General features: G+C 41.4%; 1 protein-coding gene across 3 annotated transcripts in view; it reads right to left on the reverse strand.

Annotated features, from left to right (window-relative positions):
* The window catches only part of LOC134336652 (syntaxin-1A), a 338,429-nt gene that overhangs the window by 20,451 nt on the left and 294,172 nt on the right, over positions 1 to 23,806 (reverse strand). For 2 of the 3 annotated variants that reach the window (XM_063030990.1, XM_063030989.1), the window contains exons 8-9: positions 14,892 to 15,029; positions 9,319 to 9,429 (exon numbers count right to left, since the gene is read on the reverse strand). In XM_063030990.1, the coding sequence (XP_062887060.1) occupies positions 9,319 to 9,429; positions 14,892 to 15,029 (249 nt within the window). Of the gene's footprint in view, positions 1 to 2,669; positions 2,748 to 9,318; positions 9,430 to 14,891; positions 15,030 to 23,806 lie in introns of those variants that run through there. The other variant, XM_063030992.1, reaches the window with a different exon arrangement.

The raw sequence follows: 23,806 nt of genomic DNA on the forward strand, positions 1-23,806 counted from the left end.
ATAACCGTCTAATAGAGCCTCTAATTTTAGAGGGCCATGAATTGGTATATGTGGCATATCTGGAGATGTTTGCAATGGAGGATGTTCAACAATAGTAGGCCATACCTTCTAGGGAATGGAATGCTGCCCTTCCTCAGTGATGGTAACTATGCAGTTATGTTTTGTTTATCCTTCACTGTCAACATTCTGTTAAGTTCTATCCTGTTCTAAGAAGGAGAAGCCCTTCACAGTGACAGGGTCTCATGTGATGCAATAGTGAAATCTGACAGGCTAGAGAAAGTCACACATACTAAACAACTGAAAGAAAAATCTGACAACAAAATAGAAGCTTTATCAGGCTGCCAAGAACTCTGAATGCTTCCAAATGTCTCTGATATTCAGGAGCATCCAAAACAATTTAACAATGAAACAACTACATATTGTAAAAATAAACTCTTAAAAATAAATTACTTAAAACACTTAAAATAATTAAAATATTAAAGCAAACTTAATTTATCGAAATTAACGTGATTATATTGCCTGTCTCTCACACAGAAATTCCTCTCTACTTTGGTGAAAAGGATAGCTGTTACTGGTGCAAGTTCAGCAGAAAGATTCTCCAGCACAAGTGCTTTTGACTTTGCAAGTTCATGGATCGTCATTTGATTCCATAAGGAATGGCCAGGAAACCAAAGGTGGAACCTTTCTCGCAAGTTGGAGACTTCCACAATTATGTGGGAATTCCCGAACATCCCAACACTTGGATGTCAGTAGTTTAGCATAAGAAATCTCAGCTAAAGTGACCTCAGAAGGTCTGAGTTCAAACTACAGTTTGAACTGATAAATAAATCAGCCTATAGGGCACATCGAAGAGTACCATTTATATGGACTTTCAGAAGCATTTCAGAATGAGGCCATCAGCTAAAAGAGGAGCTTGTTGACAATTAGCAGCTTAATATTGACTGGGTGGTAGCAAACAGATGTTAGAGTTAAGGGCACATGTTCAAATTGGCAAACCAGCACCGAGGGTGCAACAATTCAATGTACCTGGATGACAGAATAGAAAACCAGATATTGAATTTGCCTGCCACAAAGACATGCAAAATTGAAAGCATTATGGAAGAGAATATTCAATTACAAAGAATTAATGGTTTAAGCAAAGCAGGACTGACAGGACTAGAACAGAAATACTGGAGATCCAAAGAGGATTAGATAAATCATTCAAACATCCTGCACAGGTACAGAAGATAACCAAGCAAATGGAATATTGTGTTTAATATCTATAGAAGTAAAATATAAAGAGATTGAGAAACCTTTCTAATAAATAGACACATCGTGGTTATACCATGCTCTAGGCACTCTGGGAGCTGTCTGCACACAAGACCTTGGGAAGGATATTTTGGCCTTGGAAATCAGAAAGCAAATTCGTTACAAAAATAACCAAATTCGGAAGCACAAACTGAATCCCATGGATTAAATTACAAAGAGAAATTACGCAAACGAAGGTTCTATTTTGTGTCACTTCATAGGTTAACGGGTTATCTGATACAAGTTTTCAAGATATTAAACAGAACATATACGAAGTAAAATAAAATATTCCCACTGATTTTGACATTTAGAATGAAATAGCACAGCTTAAAAATTGAATACAGGAATGCCCAGTGTACACATGTACAATAAATATTGGTAGAAGTTTGAATTACTATATTTAATTTTATTAACCAATTGGAATAAGGATTCTTTTTACTCAATAGGCCCTTGGCATTGAGGATGACTTGTTTTACCCTCGTTCTGAGGTGGATGATGAGCCTCATGAGGCATTGGCACTCTACCACATGTTGAGCAGGAGCTGGCTGTTAGGGTGAGTGAGTAGGTAGCTTATGAGGTAATGAGTTCCTTCTGATGATTGTCCTCCTGATGTATGAACCTGTGGTTCTCAGTGCCATACTGAATGCTCCTTTTCTACAAGTCACGGTTAGGAATTGCTAGGGGTCACTGGGGATGTGGCTTCTTTTCCCCAAGGAGGTGCACATGTGAAATATCAGATCTTCAAGGTTCTCACTGAATGGCAGAGCAGGATCAGGGAACTAGTCCTCCATTCATCTTGTAAAGCTTGGTTGGCATTTGCAGAGAAGGGTGAAAGTTTGAAGGGAGACAGAGACAAAGAGGGAAGAGAGGAAGAGTGGAAGAGTAATGGAAGAAAGCCAGAAAGGCAAGTCAGAGAAAGTCACAGAATGGGGATTAAGTGAGTGGGGAGTAATTGATCTAAAAAAATCTGTTACAGCAGAACTGCACCTGGATCCATAGTGACCTGATAAATTGGCAAAATCATGGATCATAATCCGTTAAGGTGAGGTTTAATTTAATAATGTTTCTAAAATTTTAGCATTGAAATTAAATCAATATACGATATATAAACAATGCAGCTTGAATCCTGATGTTGCTCTTCAGTTTATAGAGATGCCAAAGCAAACAAAGTCCGCACTGGAGAGTAGAACTCAAGCCGGAATAATGTCCTTGGTGGCTGCAAGCAGACCTTTCTGGACAATCCTAGGTGTTGACAAAATGAAATGGAAATGTTCAGTAATGGTGAGCTGTTGTCTTTCCTTTTCACTTAAGCATTCATGGAACAAGAGCCCAGCCTTAGTTTCAGTCAGGATGATTCGATGGGATCATGCTGCTTTGCAGCATTAACTGAGAGACACAGCCAAAGCAATGATGAAAACCAACAGTACCACAGCAATGCAAATTCCTATAAAGATCATTTTCTGTGGGAAGGCAAGAAAACAATTAGGTGAGGCTTAGCATACAAAACATACAACACGAAACAAATGCAAGAACAAGTAAAACATTCAGAATGCGGTGCAGAGTGCTGACTGATCACTGGGTATATTTTACATGCAGGAATAATCCATTACAAAATCACCACAGGAGGCCAAACATGTCCTCACATCTCTGTGGCATTAATTAGATAATGCTGGATGCCCAACTGAATTCAATATAAGACTGCGGCAGTACCTCTGATGGATAAATATCAGTGGGCACTTACAACACTGTGGTCCCTTCAAAGCAGCTCAGATATTTCTCCTGTAGACATCTTGAGACAAGTTTTCTCTCACCACGGGCATACAAACTGCCACTGTAAAGTGCTTTATTGTCAAGTTATGAAAACCGCCTTTCAGTTTGAATGGACTTAGTGATCAGCTGCAAATGGGCATCGCACAAGATTTTACTGCTTTCTCGATCTGTTTCCCACAGATCAACGGCCAACACCAATGACTCGGCCAGACAATGCAAAGCTTTTGGCACAGCCAAAATAGCAGGACATGCAAGCTGTCCCCATTCTACTCTCTCCAGAGCAGCGAGGTGGCAATCAGGTTTTGCACTGAGCACATGATTCATCTCAAGGCTCAGCTTTTCTTAGATAGGTGCAGCGGTATCAACCCCAAAAGACACATCTTAACACACAGCAGCCAAACTCTGAGATAGCGTATGGAAGAGCATTGTTTAGCACTGAATTCAAGCAAGAATCATCAAAACTTGGAGTAACTTTTATTTAAAAGCTGAAGCTTCCTTGGGTATTGCAGATCAAATGGATGCTTCCATCTCAGGTGTTGTACACATCGATCAAACTCCTCAGACTGACCATCCTCAGTATTCAGCCTTTGTTTAAGCATCAAAGGTATATTGACATATAATGTAAACTCAATTCCCTTCCCAAACAGTATCCTAGAACAGTAAACATTTGATCCACAACATTATCTGTTTCTCTTTTTGCAGACCCTGCCTGACCTGTTGAGTGTTTCCTGCAATTTCTGTTTTTATCCTAGGGTATAAGTTTTGTAGGTGTGTGGACAATGATTGAAAGTGCGATGTCACCATATCACATGTCGCCATGATCACAAACTGGCATTATAGATTGTAGCATTACTTCAAAGGCTAGCACTCGTACAACTTACAGGCACCTTAATATCAGAAGGATTGCAATGGGAAATTTAGGCTATTAAAGTACGTAGGCACTGATAATTAAGGCTTACATGTACAAATGGTCTATTTGCAAACTGTTTAGTAATCGCATCTGTCATTACCACGATACTGTCTGGCTCTTCTATTATCATCCTGAGAAATCTGATAACGAGCTCAAGCAGCTATCCTTGTCTCCCAGAGGAAAAAGGGACTTGTAGTGATTAAGCAACTGCTAAATCCAGGTTTCTACCATCATTTTAGTTGTATAATTTTCTTTACCATTCAGTTTTAATGAGGGCATATTTGTCATTGTTATTCAGATTTTTTGAGCATTTCTATTTGTAGAACATACAGTAGAGGTAGTTTTACCCTAATTGAAAATCAATCTACCTCTTCCCTCCCAAGCAAACCGTCATTTTTCTTCATCCATATGTCTATTTAAAAATCTCTTAAATTCAATTAAATTAAGGCGATTAGTAGGTTAATTGGTTATTGTAAATTGTCCTGTGATTAGGTTAGTGCTAAATAGTTGGGTTGCTGGGTGGTGTGGCTCCCTGGGCTGGAAGAGCCTGTGTCACGCTGTATCTCCAAATAAGATAAATAAATGTCCCTAATGTATCTGCCTCCACCCTCTACCATCACCCCTGGCAGCACGTTCCACACACCAACCATTCTCTGAAAATAAAAGATCTCCGACATCCTCACTAAACTCTCCTCCAACCACCTTAAAGTTACGCTCCTTCATATTTTCACTTTTGTTTTTGCTTGTAGTTATATTTTAATCACAATTCACCTAATAATTTTAATCTCCTTCTTAAAAGCTTTATTGTTATGGTTTATTTTTCCCTGAGTAAATTTCAATTAAAAATTCGGAAATTTTCTATTTTTTCCATCATCAGCATTTATATTTTTCAAATAAACACAAGTCTTTTGAAATATGCCTTTCTGGCATTTGTAGCATTAACACATTAGCCACCATTCAATATTCTAACAAATATTTTATCCAATTATGATTAATATCTTCATTACTCTTTAAAAGAATTTCATAAAACAATTTTTTCAGTTTCTTGAGGTGGTAACAAAGGAGATTGACGAAGGCAGGGTGGTTGATATTGTCTGTGTGGACTTGGTAAGGTGTTTAACAAGGCCCTGCATGTTAGGGTGACACAGAAGTTTAAGGCACATAGGATCCAAGGTGAGACGGCTAATTGGATCCAAAATTGCAACTGCCAAGAACGGAATTTGTCGATGGCTAAGTATTTAAAATCCTATCCCCATTCCCATTCTGATAAGTTGGTCCATAGCCTCCTCTCTTGCCACGATGAGGCCACTCTCAGGGTGGAGGAGCAACACCTCATATTCCATCTGGTTAGCCTCCAACCTCATGGCATGAACATCGATTTCTCCTTCCGGTGAAAACCTCCCTTCCCCTTTCCCCTTCTTCTATTCCCCACCCTGGCCTCTTACTTCTTCTACTCCCTTGCCTATCAGGTTCCTCGGTGCCCCTCCTTTCTTCCTCTTCTCCACTGGTCCACTCTCCTTTCCTATCAGATTCCTCCTTCCCCAACCCTTTACCTTTCCCACCTGCCTGGCTTCACCTATCACCTTCCAGCTTACCCTACTTCCCCTCCCCCTACCTTTTTATTCTGATGGTCTTCCCCGTTTCTTTCCAGTCCTGAGGAAGTGTCTCAGCCCAAAACATCAACTGCTTATTCACTTCCACTGATTCTGTCTGACCTGTTGAGTTCCTCCAGCATTTTGTGTGTGTTGCTTTGGACCCAAAATTAGCTTGGTGATAAGAGGCAGAGGATATTGCTGGAAGGATGTTTTTCAGAATGGAAATTTGCAATCAGTGATTTACCACAGAGATTGGTGCAGGGACTCTTTGTGATGTATAGTAACAAATTGTTTGTAAAAAATAGAAAGAATGATCAGTAAGTTTGCAGAAGAACTGGTAATTGATGGTGCTGTGGACAGTTGCCTAAGGTTATGACAGCATTGAAATCAGATGGAGAGTTGGGCAGAGCTGATGGAATTTAATCACAAGTTTGAGGTGACACATTTTAATAAATATGATAAATAATTGGATATATAATTAATATTAATGAACAAAGAGCTAGAAGTCAGAAAGTGTCAACACAGGTCAATACGGTGATGAAGAAAGCACATGGCATGCTACCTACATTGATTGGTGCACAGAATATTAGAGTTTGGACATTATGTTGTAACTTTACAAAACAATAGCTAGACCACATTTTTTAGGTTTCCCTGAACATAAATTGAATCTTTAAGTAACACTATCTACCTTATCCATGCCTCTCATAACCGTATATTTCTATCACGTCATTCTGTCTCCTTTGCTGCAGTGGAGAATGGGTCTATCATCTCCTTTCTCCTCTTAACTAAAGTTGTTCAATCCAGGCAATGTCTTGGTGGATACCTTCTGTAGTTTCTCCAGTGCAATCACATTTTTCCTGCAGTGCAGTGATTAGAATTGCACACAATTCTTTAGCATTTATTTAGGTTTCAGCTCGATATCCAGCCAACAGACATGTCACTTTGATCAATGTGCAGGCTTAACAGAGTCTTGCACATTGATCAATGTGATATCCTTGTTGGCTGGAGATTGGGTTGAAACCTAAAGAAATAGACATTTGGTCTACTTCTCACCCATGTCAACAGAGCTTATTATAATTTTAAATACACATATCTTAGATTGCTTGCGTTATAAAGGTACTGCAATATTTGCAGTTAAACAGAGAGGACTCATTAGTCATCAATATATGCTACAGGTGTATGGATTGTGTTGGAGTAGATGAGATCATGATAAATTACTAGTGTTAAGTCGATTGTACCAAAAAGTCAAGGGGAAACCTGAGGTAGGCTAATATAGGAAGTTAAAGAATACAAAGAGATTGCATATCAAGGCACAAACCAGATGTGCATTTTTTTGTTATTACACTAAGAATCTTCCTTACATTAAACTATTACATTGGCCGAAAATGCTTGATACTATACAAGACAGGAAAGTGGAAAAATAAAACAGAATCTGGCTGCTGTGTGTGCTGACTTGTTGGGCAAATCACACTTAAGAGATTTTATTTCATTCAGTTCAGGTAAATTACAATAGAGTGAATATCACACTAGGTTTATTTATAGGAGACTGCATTGGTATTGATCTGACAAGGACATATTGAATTCTCTGTTGGGAGAGATCAGAGGCTTGAAATGCATATTATAAATAAATAATGTTGGACAAACTATATCATCATACATCAGGTCATAACCCATTGATTTGTAATGGGGGTGTATTGCATATTAAGATCTATCATTTATTTGAATATTAAATAGATTAGAGTAGCACACACAAAATGCTGGAGGAACTCAGCAAGTCTGGCAGCAGCTGTGGAGGGGAATAAACAGTCGATGTTTCAGGCTGAAACATTTAATCAGGACTGGAAAGGAAGGGGGCAGAGGCCAGAGGAAGAAATTGTTGGTGGGGGGGGGAGGGAAAGGGGAACAAGCTGCCAGTGAAACCAGGTGAGGGGGAAGGTAGGTGTGGGGGAGAGGGGGGCAGTAAAGTAAGAAGCTGGGAGGTGATATTTGGAAGAAGTAAAGGGTTGAAAAAGAAGGAATCTGATAGTGGAGGACAGTGGACCATGGAAGAATGGGAAGGAAGAGGGGCACCAGAAGGAGGTGATGGGAAGGTGAGGAGAAGAAAGGGGGGAGAAGGGAACTAGAATGGGGAATGGAAAACAAGAGTGGGGGAGGGAAGAGAAATTACCGGGTTAGAGAAATTGACGTTCATCCTACCCAGTTGGAATATGAGGTGTTGCTCTTCTGACTTGAGCGTCGTTGAGAAATTACCATTAACATGATGTACACATGATAAATGACCTTGAATCTTCAATCAATTCCTCTAACGTCTGGTAGTTTCTCCCCCCCCCTCCTTTTTCTCTGTTTATTCTCCTATACAGAAGCTGCCTGACTTGTTCAGTTCCTCCAGAACTTTGAGTGCATTGCTCAAGATTTCCAGCATCTGCAGAATCTCTTGTAGTTTATATTACAGTAGGATAGCTTGCATTAAGGACATACAGTATATACAGGAATAAATAGCGTCGAGTTAAATACTGTTAATATTAGCAGAGTCTCAAGATAACTGGGAAGAGGAAAGTGAAGCTTGCTTCCCATCCCCCTCAGTTTTCCACCATGCCGTGAAATGATTATTAAGTCAGTGCATGCAAAGTTCAGCTCTGAAGTTCCACCAATCCTTCTGCAAACAGAGCTGGCACAATGTCCCGTTACATTAGCTTGCTAAGTGACAGACGGCATACTAAGTGACATTGGAGTATGAATGAATGGCTGGTTTTTGATCAGAGATACAAATGAAAATGGTTTCTCAGAGGATCAAGTGAAAGATCCACAGAATACAGTAAGTGTAACACCATTACAAGAAGGGCATATACCTCTGTTAGGATTTCACACTGGAAGGCTCTGCTTTTCCTTTTATATCATTTTTAATTGATATGGGTAACAGGTCAGCTGATGTACACTGCGTTATCCACATCAGTACTAGTTATAACAAACTGTGCCTCAGTGTGTGTTATTGTGCTTCATTGTGAATAGATGGCCATATTCACAAAGGCAAGTTTTTAGCATCAACCAATTTTCCTATGTGCAGTTGAGATTTCGGTTCACATCCCTCACTTAGTTCTTAGTTGCGCCTTTACAGTATATAAAGATGTTCTGTGTTATTACATTGTGTAGCAAATTGCTTAACAGTAGTATCACCCGGGGCAAGCAATATTAATGAGGTGAAGAAAATGACTGGAAGACATAGTATAAATTATGGTCTGAACTACACGGTACAGAGATCCAATACACGTGGCACTGGATCAAAAGCTCATGTACTTGATCATTTTTTACCTGTGTGTCAGGAATTATCTTGTTTCTCATTTATAAATTTCCAATTCCACCTTTTAAACATGTGAAAAGTCTTGCAGCAACATAATACAACATATGTACTTCTGAACAGCTGAAATTTCCCAAGGAAATGATACTGGGTACATTTCTGTGAAAGGTTCCCAGTCCTAAAGCCAATTATGTTGCATGAAGAGTAGGACCCGTATATCACTGGCCCTAAGGCCAGTAATATTGTTTATAAAACAAGTGACTGCTATTACAGCATGGGACAGCATTGGTGGGAAGAATCTTGACCAGCTGATAAGTGACTACAATAGACAGTTGCACATGAGATGACTGTGGGATTGAGAAACACTTCCGTACTGTACATACAGCCTCTTGTGATGGAATGGGGGGAAACACAAAGAGGTCATCCATACACATGCAGCGCTAGTGACACACATTACTCACCCGTCGCGCTTTACTCTGGTACTTAACCGCCTTTTTCGTGTCAGACACTGCCCTCTCTACGTAGTCAACTGAGTGCTCAACGTTGTATTCAATCCTGTCTATCATCTCTCCCTGGGCATCGAGGAAAGAGCAGAAATGCATGAAAATAACACTGTGTATCAGGTGCCATCATCTCCAGTCACTTACCCGTCTGCTGGCACCCTGAGAATGAGCTGCTTTTTTTGTGTTGTCCTTTGCCTGTCCAATGTAATCTGTTGCAATGGCAACGTTCCTCTCAATACTGTTGACCACATCACCCTGAAAGAGAAGGAAAACGATTCACATTCCTGAAACGTGTTCTTATTCCAAGGAATTATGTCAAAAGCATGACCCTTTTCCTCAACTCCTCCTCCCATACCTGACAACAGTCTCTTCTAGGGGACCATGTGAAGTCTCAAAGAGGTTTCCCACTGGAGCCCTGCAGTGATTCATGCCTATGGCAAAGTGCCATTTCTTTTGCCTTGTGTGCCCACTAATGGCTTAACTGAATAGCAATACAGCAAAAAAATCATTGTCCTACAACAGAATAATGAGGCACTTATTCTCCCTGCTGTTTGCTTATCAGACCACATCAGAGGTGCAGAGGGAGTTAGCAGTCCTCGTGCGAGACTCCTAGAAGGTTAATTTACAGGTTGCGTCTGTGGCAAAGATAGCAAATACAATGTTGGCATTTATTTCAAGGGGAATAGAATATAAAAACAAGGATATAATGCTGAGCCTTTATAGGACACTAGACAGGCTGCACTTGGAGTATTGTCAACAGTTTTGGGCCCTATATCTCAGAATATGTTGTCATTGGAGAGAGTCCAGAGGAGGTTCATGAGGATGTTTCTAGGAATGAAGGGGTTAACACAAGAGGAATATTGGCAGCTTTGGGCTGTACTCACTGGAATTCAGAAGGAAACGGGGGGATCTCATTGAAACCTACTGAATGTTGAAAAGATTAGTTAGGGTGGAGGTGGAGAGAATGTTTCCTATGGTGGGAATAACCAGAATTAGAGGGCACAACCTCAAAATTGAGGGGTAACCCTTTAGAACAGAGGTAAGGAGGAATTTTTTTTAGCCAGAGAGTGGTGAATCTGTGGAATGCTCTGCCACAGACTGCAGTGTAGGCCAAGTCCGTGCGTATATCTAAGGTGGAAGTTGATCATTTCCCGATCGGTCAAGGCATCAAAGGATATGGCGAGAAGGCAGGTGTAAGGGGTTGAGTGGGATCTGGGATCAGACATGATGGGATGGCAGAGCAGACTCTAAGGGCAGAATGGCCTAATTCTGCCCCTATGTCTTAAGGTCCAATAACACCCACGTGGAAATTTGTTGAAATCACCCAAGGTACTGTATAGATTTGGTTTCGAATGTTACAGATTATCTTTTTTGTTTCCTAATGAAGCTACACAGACTTTCATCTTTGCTGTTTTGGGCTTCTAAACTTTAATAAATTTCCCCTGGAAATTTTTCTGCAGATCACGGGCCTCTGTAAATATTTCACAAGATCACAAAACAAAGGAGCAGAAGTAGGCCATTTGGCCCATCAAGTCTGCTCCGCCACTCCACCATGAGCTAAACTATTCTCCCATCTAGTTCCAATTTCCAGCTTTTTCCCTATATCCCTTGATACCCTGACTAATTAGATACCTATCAATCTCCTCCTTAAACACCCTCAATGATCGGGCCTCCACAGCTGTATGTGGCAACGAATTCCATAAATCCATGACCCTCTGGTTAAAAAAATTTCTCCTCATCTCTGTTTTAAATAGGTACCCTCTAATTCTAAGACTGTGGCCTCTTGTCCTGGGCTCACCCACCAAGGGAAACAGCCTTTCCATATCTACTCTGTCCAAGCCTTTCAACATTCAAAATGTTTCTATGAGATCCCCTCTCATTCTTCTATTAATGAATACAATCCAAGAGCCGACAAATGCTCCTCATATGTTAGCCCCTGCATTCCAGGAATCATCCTCGTAAATCTTCTCTGAACTCTCTCCAACATTAGGACCTCTCTTCTAAGATAGGGGGCCCAAAGCTGTACACAGTATTCCAAATGACGTTTCACTAGTGCCCCATAGAGCCTCATCAGCACCTCCTTACTCTTATACACTATTCCTCTTGAAATGAATGCCAACATAGCATTCGCTTTCCTTACTGCCGATCCAACCTGGTGGTTAACCTTTAGGGTGTCCTGCATGAGGACCCCCAAGTCCCTTTGCACTTCCGATTTTTGAATTTTCTCCTCATCTAAATAATAATCTGCCCAATTATTTCTTCTTCCAAAATGTACAACCGTACATTTCTCAACATTGTATCTCATCTGCCATTTCTTTGCCCAGTCTCCTAAACTGACCAAGTCTCTCTGCAACCTTTCCGTTTCTTCAACGCTTCATACTGCTCCACCTATCTTGGTGTCATCTGCAAACTTAGCCACAAAACCATTTAATCCATAATCAAAATCATCGATATACATTGTAAAAAGAAGCAGCCCCAACACCGACCCCTGTGGAACACCACTAGTAACCGGCAACCAATCAGAACAGGATCCCTTTATTCCCACCCTTTGCTTTCTGCCTATCAGCCAATGCTCCACCCATTCCAATATCATTCCTGTAATTCCATGGGCTCTCATAGAACCATTGAACATTACAGCACAGAAACAGGCTATTTGGCCCTTCTTGGCTGAGCCGAACCGTTTTTCTGCCTCGTCCCATTGACCTGCACCTGGACCATATCCCTCCATACACCTCGCATCCATGTACCTGTCCAAGTTTTTCTTAAATGTTAAAAGTGAGCCCGCATTTACCACTTCATCTGGTAGCTCATTCCACACTCCCACCACCCTCTGTGTGAAGAAGCCCCCCCCCAATGTTCCCTTTAAACTTCTCCCCCTTCACCCTTAACCCATGTCCTCTGGTTTTTTTCTCCCCTAGCCTCAGTGGAAAAAGCCTGCTTGCATTCACTCTATCTATACCCATCATAATTTTATATACCTCTATCAAATCTCCCCTCATTCTTCTACGCTCCAGGGAATAAAGTCCTAACCTACTCAACCTTTCTCTGTAACTGAGTTTCTCAAGTCCCGGCAACATCCTTGTAAACCTTCTCAGCACTCTTTCAACATCTTACTAAGCAGCTTCTTATGCGGCACCTTATCGAAGGCCTTTTGAAAATCCAAATACACAACATCCGCAGCCTCTCCCTTATCAATCTTATTAGAGATTACCTCAAAAAATTCCAATAGGTTGGAGAGGCAGGATCTTCCCTTCATGAAACCATGCTGGCTTGGGCCTATCTTGTCATGCACCTCGAGGTATTTCGTAACCTCGTCCTTGAGGATTGACTCAAATAACTTTCCAACTACCGATGTCAGAATAATAAGTCTGTAATTTTCTTTTTGCTGTCTCCCTCCTTTCTTAAACAGTGGAAATACATTTGCAACATTCCAGTCCTCCGGAAACATGCCAGAGTCTATTGATTCCTGGAAGATCATTTCCAATGCCTCCACAATCTCCAAAGCCACCTCCTTCAGAACCCGTGGCACCTTTCTCTCCTTCCACAATTTTCTCAATTGCAGAGTCCATGAAAAAGAAGCAAAGAGTCTACCTATTCATTTTCCTTCTAATAGCTCAAACCCTCCATGAATTTTTACCCTGTCCACCAATCCCAAGGGTGTGCATCCTCCAAAATATTGATAGCTTCATCCAGCAACTCTGCTGCCAGGGTAGTGGATGCAGAGTACAGCTAGGCCGAGACACCAAACCATCTCGTAGTGCCACACCTGCACTCTGTCGGGTGCGTTACGACATTTAAACAACCCAAGGTCATGCGCATGGTTGGACGAACATGCAAACATGCAAGCTGCACTGTTACTGCATGCTACAGACACAGGAACACATTACCTGCCGGCCTCCACCATCCAGTCCAGGGCATCAGCAGCAGGAGAAAATAGAGGCTGTTACCGGCGTAGGAAGAACAGGCTCACAGTCAGAGCCTCGCAGTGAAAATGTGAACGAATGCAATAGAGATCTCTATTGCAGCACATATTACCACTTTCCTTTAGTCGATTTGAATTCAGCTTTTCATAAGTGGGAACTGCTGTTGGTCAGGATTTTGGAGAGCTGGGGGCAGTACGTGAGGGGAAGGAGCGGAGGAGGGTGGGGACTGAGAAGAGTTTGGAAGTGGTCATATGAAGTGATCAGTAAAAATAACCAGTGGGGGGTCAGACAGTGGCGGGGTGAGGCCGCTTCGGCAGTGACCGGGGTTGGGTCAAGAAGCAAAGATTCTGCCAGGGAATCTGCCCTCGGCAAACTTGATTCTGAGTCAGATATTACAGAGCCTCACCCTTTCTCCATCAAGGCCCCTCTTGAAGGATTGACAGATAAAGGGTGATAAAGGATGGTGTCTCAGAGACAAAGGGTTGCAAGGTCTCGGTATGGGAAGAGCCTTGACTATGTTCAGGTCTAAATGCTCACTTTAAATAGCGGGACAGGATGCCCCTTTCTGTTGTCTTTATTTTAGGAGTCAGGGAGGTAACTGCACCACTTCTTTGAGGGATAGATAGCAAGGTCATGATGGAAGAACCAATTACCTTCCCAGTTTTGAGTGGTGGATTGGCAGCTGTCTGCTTGGAGCACAGAATGCCTCTTGTTAACAATGCGACAAACCCTCTCTCCAGCGTGTGTAAATTCAAGCAGACCATGTGACCTCAAGACCTCGTTGTGCTATCCACTACGCAACCGGGGCAGCAAGGTAGCCTAGTGCCTGGCACAATGCTTTACAGTACCAGTGACCTGGGTTCAATTCCTGTCATAGCCTGTAAGGAGTTTGTACGTTCTCCCCATGACTGTGTGGGTTTCCTCCGGGTGCCTCCATTTCCTCCCACAGTTCAAAGACGTACTGGTTGGTAGGTTAATTGGTCTTTGTAAATGAATTAGGCTGGAATGAAACCAGGGATTGCTTGGGGGCATGGTTTGAAGGACCGGTAGGCCCATTCTGTATTGCCGCTTAGACATGGCATTGGCAACCCAGAGGGAATTAATGGTTACCAGAGAAACCAAGGAAGAATGTTCGGGGAATTCTGGAAACTAAACACAAGGTTGATAGGTTCCACATAACCTAGTGACAGTTAGGACTGAATTCTGCAGATTTTTGGAAATTAAGTGAATGGAGGGATGTGGGTTTGGGTATGAGAGTAGACAGTCATTATCCTAGTGGAGCAGATTCAAGTTAATATATAACCAACTCTTGCTTCTGTAATGCGATTAAACTGAGATTAACCTTTCTACTTAACTTCAGCATGTTGACCATGAGAACATTAGTCACTGAGCAAAGGCATCAAAAACAGTGTAAAGCAATAATACTTCACATTCATCCTTAAAAGTTCTTGTCCGATCAAAGATATTATGGCAGTTAAAATCATCAAGAAGATAGAACGAGAAAGTTCTATTTTAATTCACCACACTATTCCTGACCATGCTGGCCCTTTTCCCTGTGTAGATAACAGAGTCAAGGTGAGATGTTTCTCTGTTTAAATTGCATCTTACCTGGCTTTCCACCAGCATTGCCATGTCCATGAACATATCGTGCAGTTCGCGGATACAGTTCTCCAGTTTGATGATCTCATGATGTCGTGTTTCAATCTCATTAAGCGCCTGCTTCGTTATATTGGAATCCATGATGATCTACAGGGAGAGAAAATCATGCAGAACCAGCTGGTCATGCATCCTTCATAGAACACTTTCAGGCATGGGCAGGTACATACAAATCCTAGGATTCACCAGTAGATGATTTAGAAGCAAAGACTGCAACATGATCAGAAAAAAATTACATTTCCCTAGCTAGATTTTTACCATTCTATCAGGACTTGCACATATCGTCTCCCGTCTGCCTTGGCATGGGGCATAGTATTTTTAAATCACTTAGCATCAGTTTTTTGATTGTTTCAGCATGTTTACATTCCTGGAATTCAGTGAGTGAAATTCTCAATAAACCAACAGTCCTCATGAGGCGATTATTTCTGCTTTACCAATGCATAAGATCCTTAAGAATAATACATCTTTACCCCTTGTGAAGACTGCATCACCATTTACACACTTATATATGCTAGGTTTTCTTTAACTATCAGACATTCCAAGCATCACATTCCATCAAATGACAAAGTTCAAATGTTCAAAGTAAATTTTATTATCAAAATATTACAACCCTGAGATTCATTATTTTTGTCAGCACATTCAACAAATCAATAGAATAATAACTATAACGGAATAATGAAAGACCACCCAACCAGCATGCAGCAGACAACAAACTGTGTAAATACAAAAAGAAGAAATAATAATAATATTCCATGGGAGTAGGATCGTTAAGATGGCACTACCAAATGTATGTGACAACTCATTGGTAGTTAAGAAGGCAGGAAATTTGACTAACATCATCAATAAAAACACCTTTTCTGAGGTAAATTATCACTGCAAACAGCAAGGGAGTGAGCGATGACGAGGGGATGAGCCAAGACAGTGCGTTGCAGAATTGATGCAGATGGAGTGAGCGGATCAGAGAGCAGAAGTTGGGGCAGAGGAGATTTGATCCCCATACAACTGGCCCAGGTGTGAGGTTCGATTGCTCCAGGTGCCAAACTGATTTGAAGAGCTTGAGAACACCTTCGAGCTGGGCAGCAAAATCTGGGCAAAGAGCCAGGCCCCAGCCCTTTTGCAGCAGCCGGGTCCTAGTGCAAGGCACAATCCGCCTTTCAAACATTTTAAACACCGGCCCAGATCGGAAGCGAGAGCTGATTTTGCTCGCTCCCTGCAATAGTCACTCTTCTTTCCATGGCAGTGAAGCTATGAAGACTGCCCCAGCTGCTGTGCTCCATGCCCGCTAATATGATGAACTGACAAGCGAGGCTTTGGGCCTACTCTGGGCTGCTCCGGAGTTCAGACCTGAGAACTCAATTTAACTCACAACGTTGTTGTTCGCTTCAATTGTTTGCATGATATGTTTTTTTTCTTTTTTTGCAGATTGGGTGTTAGTCTTTTTATTTTTTTCCTTTAAATGGGTTCTTTTGGGTTTCTTGCTTTGTGAGCGAACAGATCTCAAGGTTGTATAATTTATAAATTCTTTGATAATAAATGTACTTTGAATCTTTGAATCATGAATCTTAATAAATAAATATGCAATAAATATCAAGAACATGCAATAAAAAGTCCTTGAAAGTGAGTCCATTGGTTGTCTGAACATTTCAATGAAGGAGCAAATGGAACTGAGGGAAGTTATCCCCTTTGTTCAAGAGTCTGATGGTTGAGGGGTAGTAACTGTTCCTGAACTTAGTGGTGTGAGTCCCGAGGCCCCTATACCTTCTTCCTAATGGCAGCAGCACCAAGACAGTATGGCCTGGGTGGCTGATGATGGACGCTGCTTTCTTGCGACAGTGTTTCATATAGATGCGCTCAATGATTGGGAGGGCTTTACCTGTGAAGGAATTGATGAATCAAGCATACCCATTACAGGCAGTCTCATTATCTTAGCAACACTGTGGAAGCATAGGTCACCTTCTGCATCCTTGTAGCCCATTGGACAATTGCTTGTATTCTCAGGCTACATGAACTGTTGCTGCAGCAATTTGTGTCCAGTTCAGATAACAGTAGCCCCAAAGGACGTTAATGTTGAAAGATTCGGCAAAGGTAGGGAACTTCAATATCAAGAGGTCAAGGTCTTTTTGTTAATAGCCGCTCCTCAATGCTTGTGTGATGTAAACGTTATTAACTACATAACAGCCCAAGTCAGATCATTGTCAAGGTGTAGCTGTGTATGGATACTGACTGTTTTGTTGTCTGTGGATCTGTGAATGGAACTTGGCACTCTGCAATCAACAGTAACCAAGTCCGCTTCTGATGGGGGGAAGACCTTTGATGAACCTTCAGGTAACTTCTTAGGGGAAATGTGGCAGATCAGTGATCTCGCTTGGTGTCCAGCAATTATGACCATATTTTTACACTAATAATAACACTAATTGGTCAAGTTTTTCACCGTGATTCCCACTGATATAACTTTTACAAAGCCTCATTAAGTTAAGGGTAGTCACTTTCACCTTGTTTCTAGGATTCAGGTTTTTGACTGTTTGAACTGAAGCTGCAATGAGACAAAAGTGGTGACAAATATCATACAAAACTTTCTATGATGACTACTTCCAGAAGTATGATGAATGTTGGAAACCACTGCTTTTTAAATAATTTTTTTAATAAGATTTGTGCTTTTTAACAAACTTGTGTCTAGTTCATACTCATTGGCAGAAAGTGGTAGAGCAGCTAAATTAATGGTTTATCAACTTTCTTATTTTTCATTGGCTAAGTATGAGCACATTACCCATGTGATGTAATTGTTTTAATTATGTAGCCTATTAACAAGTTTATTCTCTTTCTAAAGAATTTCTCTTCTAAAAAAAGTGATAGATTTTTCAGAGGCACCATCTTGGCTTCTTCTTTATTCATAAGACCATCAAATATATGAGCAGAAGTAGGCCATTCGACCCATTGAGTCTGCTGCGCCATTCAATCATGGGCTGATCCAATTCTTCTAGTCATCCTCATTCCCCTTCCTTCTCCCCATACCTTTTGACGCCCTGGCTAATCAACAACCTCTGCCTTAAATGCACCCACTGACTTGGCAACAAATTCCACAGATTTACCACCCTCTGGAGTAATTTCTCCGCATCTCTGTTCTAAATGGAAGTCCTTCAATCCTGAAGTCGTGCTCTCTTTTCCTAGGCTCCCCTACTAAGGGAAATAACTTTGCCATATCTAATCTGTTCAGGCCTTTTAACATTTGGAATATTTCTATGAGATCCCCCCTCATTCTCCTGAACTCCAGGGAATACAACCCAAGAGCTGCCAGATGTTCCTCATATAGTAACCCTTTAATTCCTGGAATCATTCTTATGAATCTGCTTTGAATCCTCTCCAATGTCAGTATATCCTTTCTAAAATAAGGAGCCCAAAACTGCACAATACTCCAAGTGTGGTCTCACAAGTGCCTTATAGAGCCTCAACATCACATCCCTGTGCTTATATTCTATACCTCTAGAAATGAATGCCAACAGTGCATTTGCCGCCTTCACCACTGAGTCAATCTGGAGGTTAACAATTAGGGTATCCTGCACAAGGACTCCTAAGACCTTTTGCATCTCATCATTTTGAATTATCTCCCTATTTAAATAATAGTCTTCCCATTTATTTCTTCCAACAAAGTGCATGACCATACACTTCCCAATATTGTACTTCATTTGCCACTTCCTTGCCCATTCCCTTAAACTACCTAAGTCTCTCTGTAGGCTCTCTGTTTCCTCAACGCTACCTGCTCCTCCACCTCTCTTTGTATCATCGGCAAATTTAGCCACAAATCTATTAATCCCATGGACGAAATCATTGACATACATCATAAAAAGCAGTAGTCCCAACACCGACCCCTGTGGAACTCCACCGGTAACCAGCAGCCAGCCAGAATAGGATCCCTTTATTCCCACTCTCTGTTTTCTGCCGATCAACCAATGCTCCACCCATGCTGGCAACTTCCCTGTAACTTCATGGGCTCTTATCTTGCTAAGCAGCCTCATGTGTGGCACCTTGTCAAAGGCCTTCTGAAAATCCAAGTATACCACATCTACTGCATCTCCTTTGTCTATCCTGCTTGTAATTTCCTTAAAAAATTGCAGTAGATTAGTCAGGCAGGATTTTCCTTTCAGGAAACTGTGCTGGCTTTGGCCTATCTTGTCATGTGCCTCCAGGTACTCCATAATCTCATCCCTAACAATCGACTTCAGCAACTTCCCAACCACTGATGTCAGGCTAACAGGTCTATAGTTTCCTTTCTGCTGCCTCCCACCCTTCTTAAGTAGCGGAGTAACATTTGCAATTTTCTAGTCATCCAGCACAATGCCAAAATCTATCGATTCTTGAAAGATCATTGTTAATGCCTCTGCAATCTCTCCAGCTACATCCTTCAGAATCTGAGGGCACATTCCATCAGTTCCAGGAAATTTACCCCTCAGACCATTAAGCTTCATGAGTACCTTCTCAGTTGTAATTTTCACTGCACATACTTCACTTCCCTGACACTCTTGAATGTGCGGTATACTGCAATTGTCTTCCACTGTGAAGACTGAGGCAAAATACGCATTCAGTTCCTCTGCCATCTCTGCGTCTCTCATTACGATACCTTCAGTGTCATTTTCTTTTGGTCCTATATCTACCTTCAACTTTCTTTTACCCTTTATATACTTAAAGAAGCTTTTAGTATCTTCTTTGATATTAGTCGCCAGCTTCCTTTCATAATTCATCTTTTCCTTCCTAATGACCTTCTTAGTTTCGTTCTGCAAGTTTTTAAAAGCTTCCCAATCCTCTGTCTTCCCACGAGCTTTGGCTTCCTTGTATGTGTTCTCTTTTGCTTTTACTTTGGCTCTGAGTTCACTTGTCAGCCACAGTAGTATCTTCTTCCATTCGCAAATTTCGCCTTATTTGGGATATAATCTGTCTTGCACTTCCCTCATTTTTCACAGAAACTCCAGTCACTGGTGCTCTGCTGTCCTTCCCGCTCATGTCCCTTTCCAGTCAACTTCAGCCAGTTCCCCTCTTATGCTATTGTAATTTCCTTTATTGCACTGAAATACCGACACATTGGAATTTAGCTTCTCCTTCTCAAATTTCAAAGTGAACTCGATCATATTGTGATCACTGTTCCCTAAAGGTCCCTTAACCTTAAGCTCTCTTATCACCTCTGGATCACTGCAAAACACCCAATCCATCACAGCCAATCCTCTAGTGGGCTCAACAACAAGCTGTTCTAAAAAGCCATCCCTTAGGTACTCTACAAATTCTCTCTCTTGAGGTCCAGTACTGGCCTGGTTCTCCCAATCCACTTTTATGTTACATCCCCAATGATGATCATGGACATTGCCCTTCAGACACGCCTTTTCTATCTCCTGCTGTAATTTGTAATCCACATCCTGGCTGCTGTTTCGAGGCCTGTATACAACTGTCATTAGGGTCCTTTTACCCTTGCCATTTCTTAACTCAACCCATCGAGGCTCTGCACCTTCTGATTCCTTTGTCTTCACATCCATACAACCCTTAGCATAGTTTTTCAGCTCTTCATTTAGTTTGCTTAGTATTTGTATGTTTGCTTGCACTCTAACTAAACTGAAATCTTAGAAATAAGACTGCTCATCATTCCTAACTCCCGGAAGAACAGAAAATAAACAGAGATCCAACATGAACAGGTGTGGATGGACAGGACAGTAAATATCCCTACTGGATTAATTCTGCTTTGATGAACAGGACTCAGTGGAAAACCTTCCATTTCATCAAATAAACTCCAGTTTTCTAGTTAGAGTTAGTGGCAAATCAAAAGCACAAATCCCCTGCACTATAGACAAGGTGTTGTTAGGACTCATGGATTTTGCTGTGTCAAAAGCATACAGCCATTTACTAGTACCTATTTGTATATTAATTAAATGGATTAAAACTGGACTTTTCGATAGTGTGCAGTCCAGAAGGATCATCTATTGCCATGTCAGATGGATTTTCAGGGACAGGGATGTTCTGGGAGCTTGTTGAGGTAAGTTGTTTAATTATCCACTACTCATTGTACACAATGTGACACAAGACTGGACCATTTTGATGCTGCTAATATGATCACTGAGCTCTATCTGTTGTTCAACATGCACCCCATTCCTGTGTTGGAGCTTCAATACATTGATGTCTTGTTTTCACTGCTTCTGTCTGAATGGTAATGGTAGAATGAAATACGTTGGGGAGCCTTAATTCTACTGTTGCAAATGGCCGCCGGTGCCTCTTAGATGCAACTCATAATTGTGAGCCCATTTGTTCTTAATCCAAATAATTACACATGTAATGCAAGGTGAAGGCAGGACTTAGATTCCATGAGATTTTGCATGGTCAGTTCTACCAACAGTTATAGAAATATCTGTGGCAGATATATTAATCACAACATGTGCAGGTATGTTTACCCTGAGCTTTTCTATTCTATAGTGCAAGTGGAGAGTTGAATAAAACTATAATAATCATTCCTGCTTGAAATGACACATTCTGAATATATTCCTTTCCCTTCCAATCCTCAGCAGTTCTTTGACTGCTGGCGGAGTTCTGAAAGAACTCTGAACTCATCAGCAGAGACTCATTACCATGAGGTTTCCATACCAATATTTGACTTTGTGGAGAATTACTGGACAATGGGTTCAACGTTGATGTCTCTCGGAACGTTTCTCCAACTGTGTCATCGTCCCGGTTACTCTGCTCAAGAACCATATGGAGGAGTCAGGGATGTTGGCTGAAAGTCTTGTCTCTGCCCACACTTCCATGACAGGTTATCGTCTGACTAGTTTGTGGGATAGCTTTCCCAATTTAGATAAGGTGCCCAAACGCTTGTGAGCATGGTTGGGCATGTCTTACTTCCCACAATCACAGTCCCCAGATTGATGAAGAGTCACAAATCCAACTTTATTCAAATGTTCAGTGATAAGACAAGAGAATGAGGTTGAGAGGGATAATAAATCAGCTATGATGGAATGGCCGAGCAGACTCAAAAGGGCAAAAGCCCGAATTCTGTTTCAATGTAGTACGGACATATAGACTATGGACTTCATCATCATGGCTTTTAAATAACTGAGTGGCTTGCTAGTCCATTGTCAAAGGGCATTTGAGGATGTACACAATAATGTAACATTATTGGAGTTACATTGAAGCCATGGCAACTAAGGATGGCAGATTCATTTCCCTCTAACTCTCTATTGAACCACAAGTTTTTAACATTACAAATATTTTACATCCAATTTATGGGATTCCATTTTTTTCATAATTTCATCCATGCTTGGAGCTGCGTGAACAAGTTTGGTGCCTGCATCGTGTAGTGAAGCATAGATTAATTCCTGAATGGCATAGTCATCCTACAAGAAGAGATTAAAATGGGACTGTATTATATAGAGTGGAAGAATGAAAGCTATCTTACTATATCAGGATTGGGGTAGAATTCTGACAGATACTGAATAGTGTGATAGATATTCACTGGGCCAGGAGGCCTTTTTTTCTGAAAAGTTCATCTTTCTAAATAGCAATTGTAACTTCTCAAGCTCAAAGGGTTGTTATTGAGTAAGATAAACTTCTAACCAATATTCTTTGTTCACCTTCTTGTTGTAAACAGGAGCCAGTTTTCAGTTCATAACGTAAATGGCAAGCAATAATCAGTCTGAAGTTAAAAGGACAACTTTGCAAACAAATGCACTGACTATAAAACACAGGATGCTGGTCCACAGCACTTGAGCTGATTTCCCAAGATTTGCAGTATAACACAATGCGGTTACTTAATTGGGCTTGTTTCAAATCAGACAACACTGGCTAAGCTATTTACTAAAATGATAAGGAACTGGAGCTGCTGCTCAATTACCTTTGGCTCAAACTGAGGAGATGATAGGAGCTGCAGGGAGGTTGATCTGAAGATGGAGAAGGCAGGTAAATGGGTGACTATCAGGAGAGGGAAGGGAAATGGGCTGCGGGTACAGAGTAACCCTGCGGCCACTCCCCTCAATAATAAGTATACTTTTTTTGCATACTGTTCAGGGGACGACCTACCAGCCCTCAGGCACTGAGCCTGCTGCTGTGGCTCAGAAGAGAAGGTGGGGAGAAGAGGACTGCAGTAGTGATAAGGGATTCCATAATAAGAGAAGTAGACACAAGATTCTGTGGATGTGATAGAGACACCCAGATGATATGTTGCCTCCCAGGGTGCCGGGGTCAGGGGCGTCTTTGATTGGGTCCACAATTCTAAAGTAAGCAGCCAGAAGTCTTGTTACATACTGGCATCAATGATGTAGTAGAAAAGTGAGGAGGTCCTGAAACAAGAATTTAGGGAGTTAGATATAAAGCTGAACAGCAAGACCTCCAGGATTCTCTGGAATTCTACTTGTGCCAAAAACCAATGACGGTAAGAATAGGATGATTTGGCAGGTGACTGCATAGCTGAGAAACTGGTGCAGGAGACAGGGTTTCAGATTTCTGGTAATTAGGTACAATTAATTACCAGGAAACTGGTGCAGGAGACCTGTACAAAAAAGACTGGTTACAGCTGAACATGAGGGGGAGAAACCAACATTCTTGGAGGCAGGCTTGTTAGAATGGTTGGGGAGGTTTAATCTGGTAGGAGGATGGGAGCTGGAGTGATAGGACAGTTGGTCTACAAACAGAGGCAGGGTGTAGTGAGTCCATAAGGAAGAACAGTCAGATGGTAGGGCAATATTGCAGTGAGTGGATGAGTTGCAGTGTAAAAGGGGGACAAAATTGAAAAGGGAGACAGATACAGGACTGAAGGTGTTACATTTGAATGCAACAGTATATGGAATAAGTAGATGATCTTGTAGAGCAGTTAGGAATTGGCAAGCATGATGTTGTGGCATCAC

This window comes from Mobula hypostoma, chromosome 23, assembly GCF_963921235.1.
Source record: "Mobula hypostoma chromosome 23, sMobHyp1.1, whole genome shotgun sequence".
Lineage (NCBI taxonomy): Eukaryota > Metazoa > Chordata > Chondrichthyes > Myliobatiformes > Myliobatidae > Mobula > Mobula hypostoma.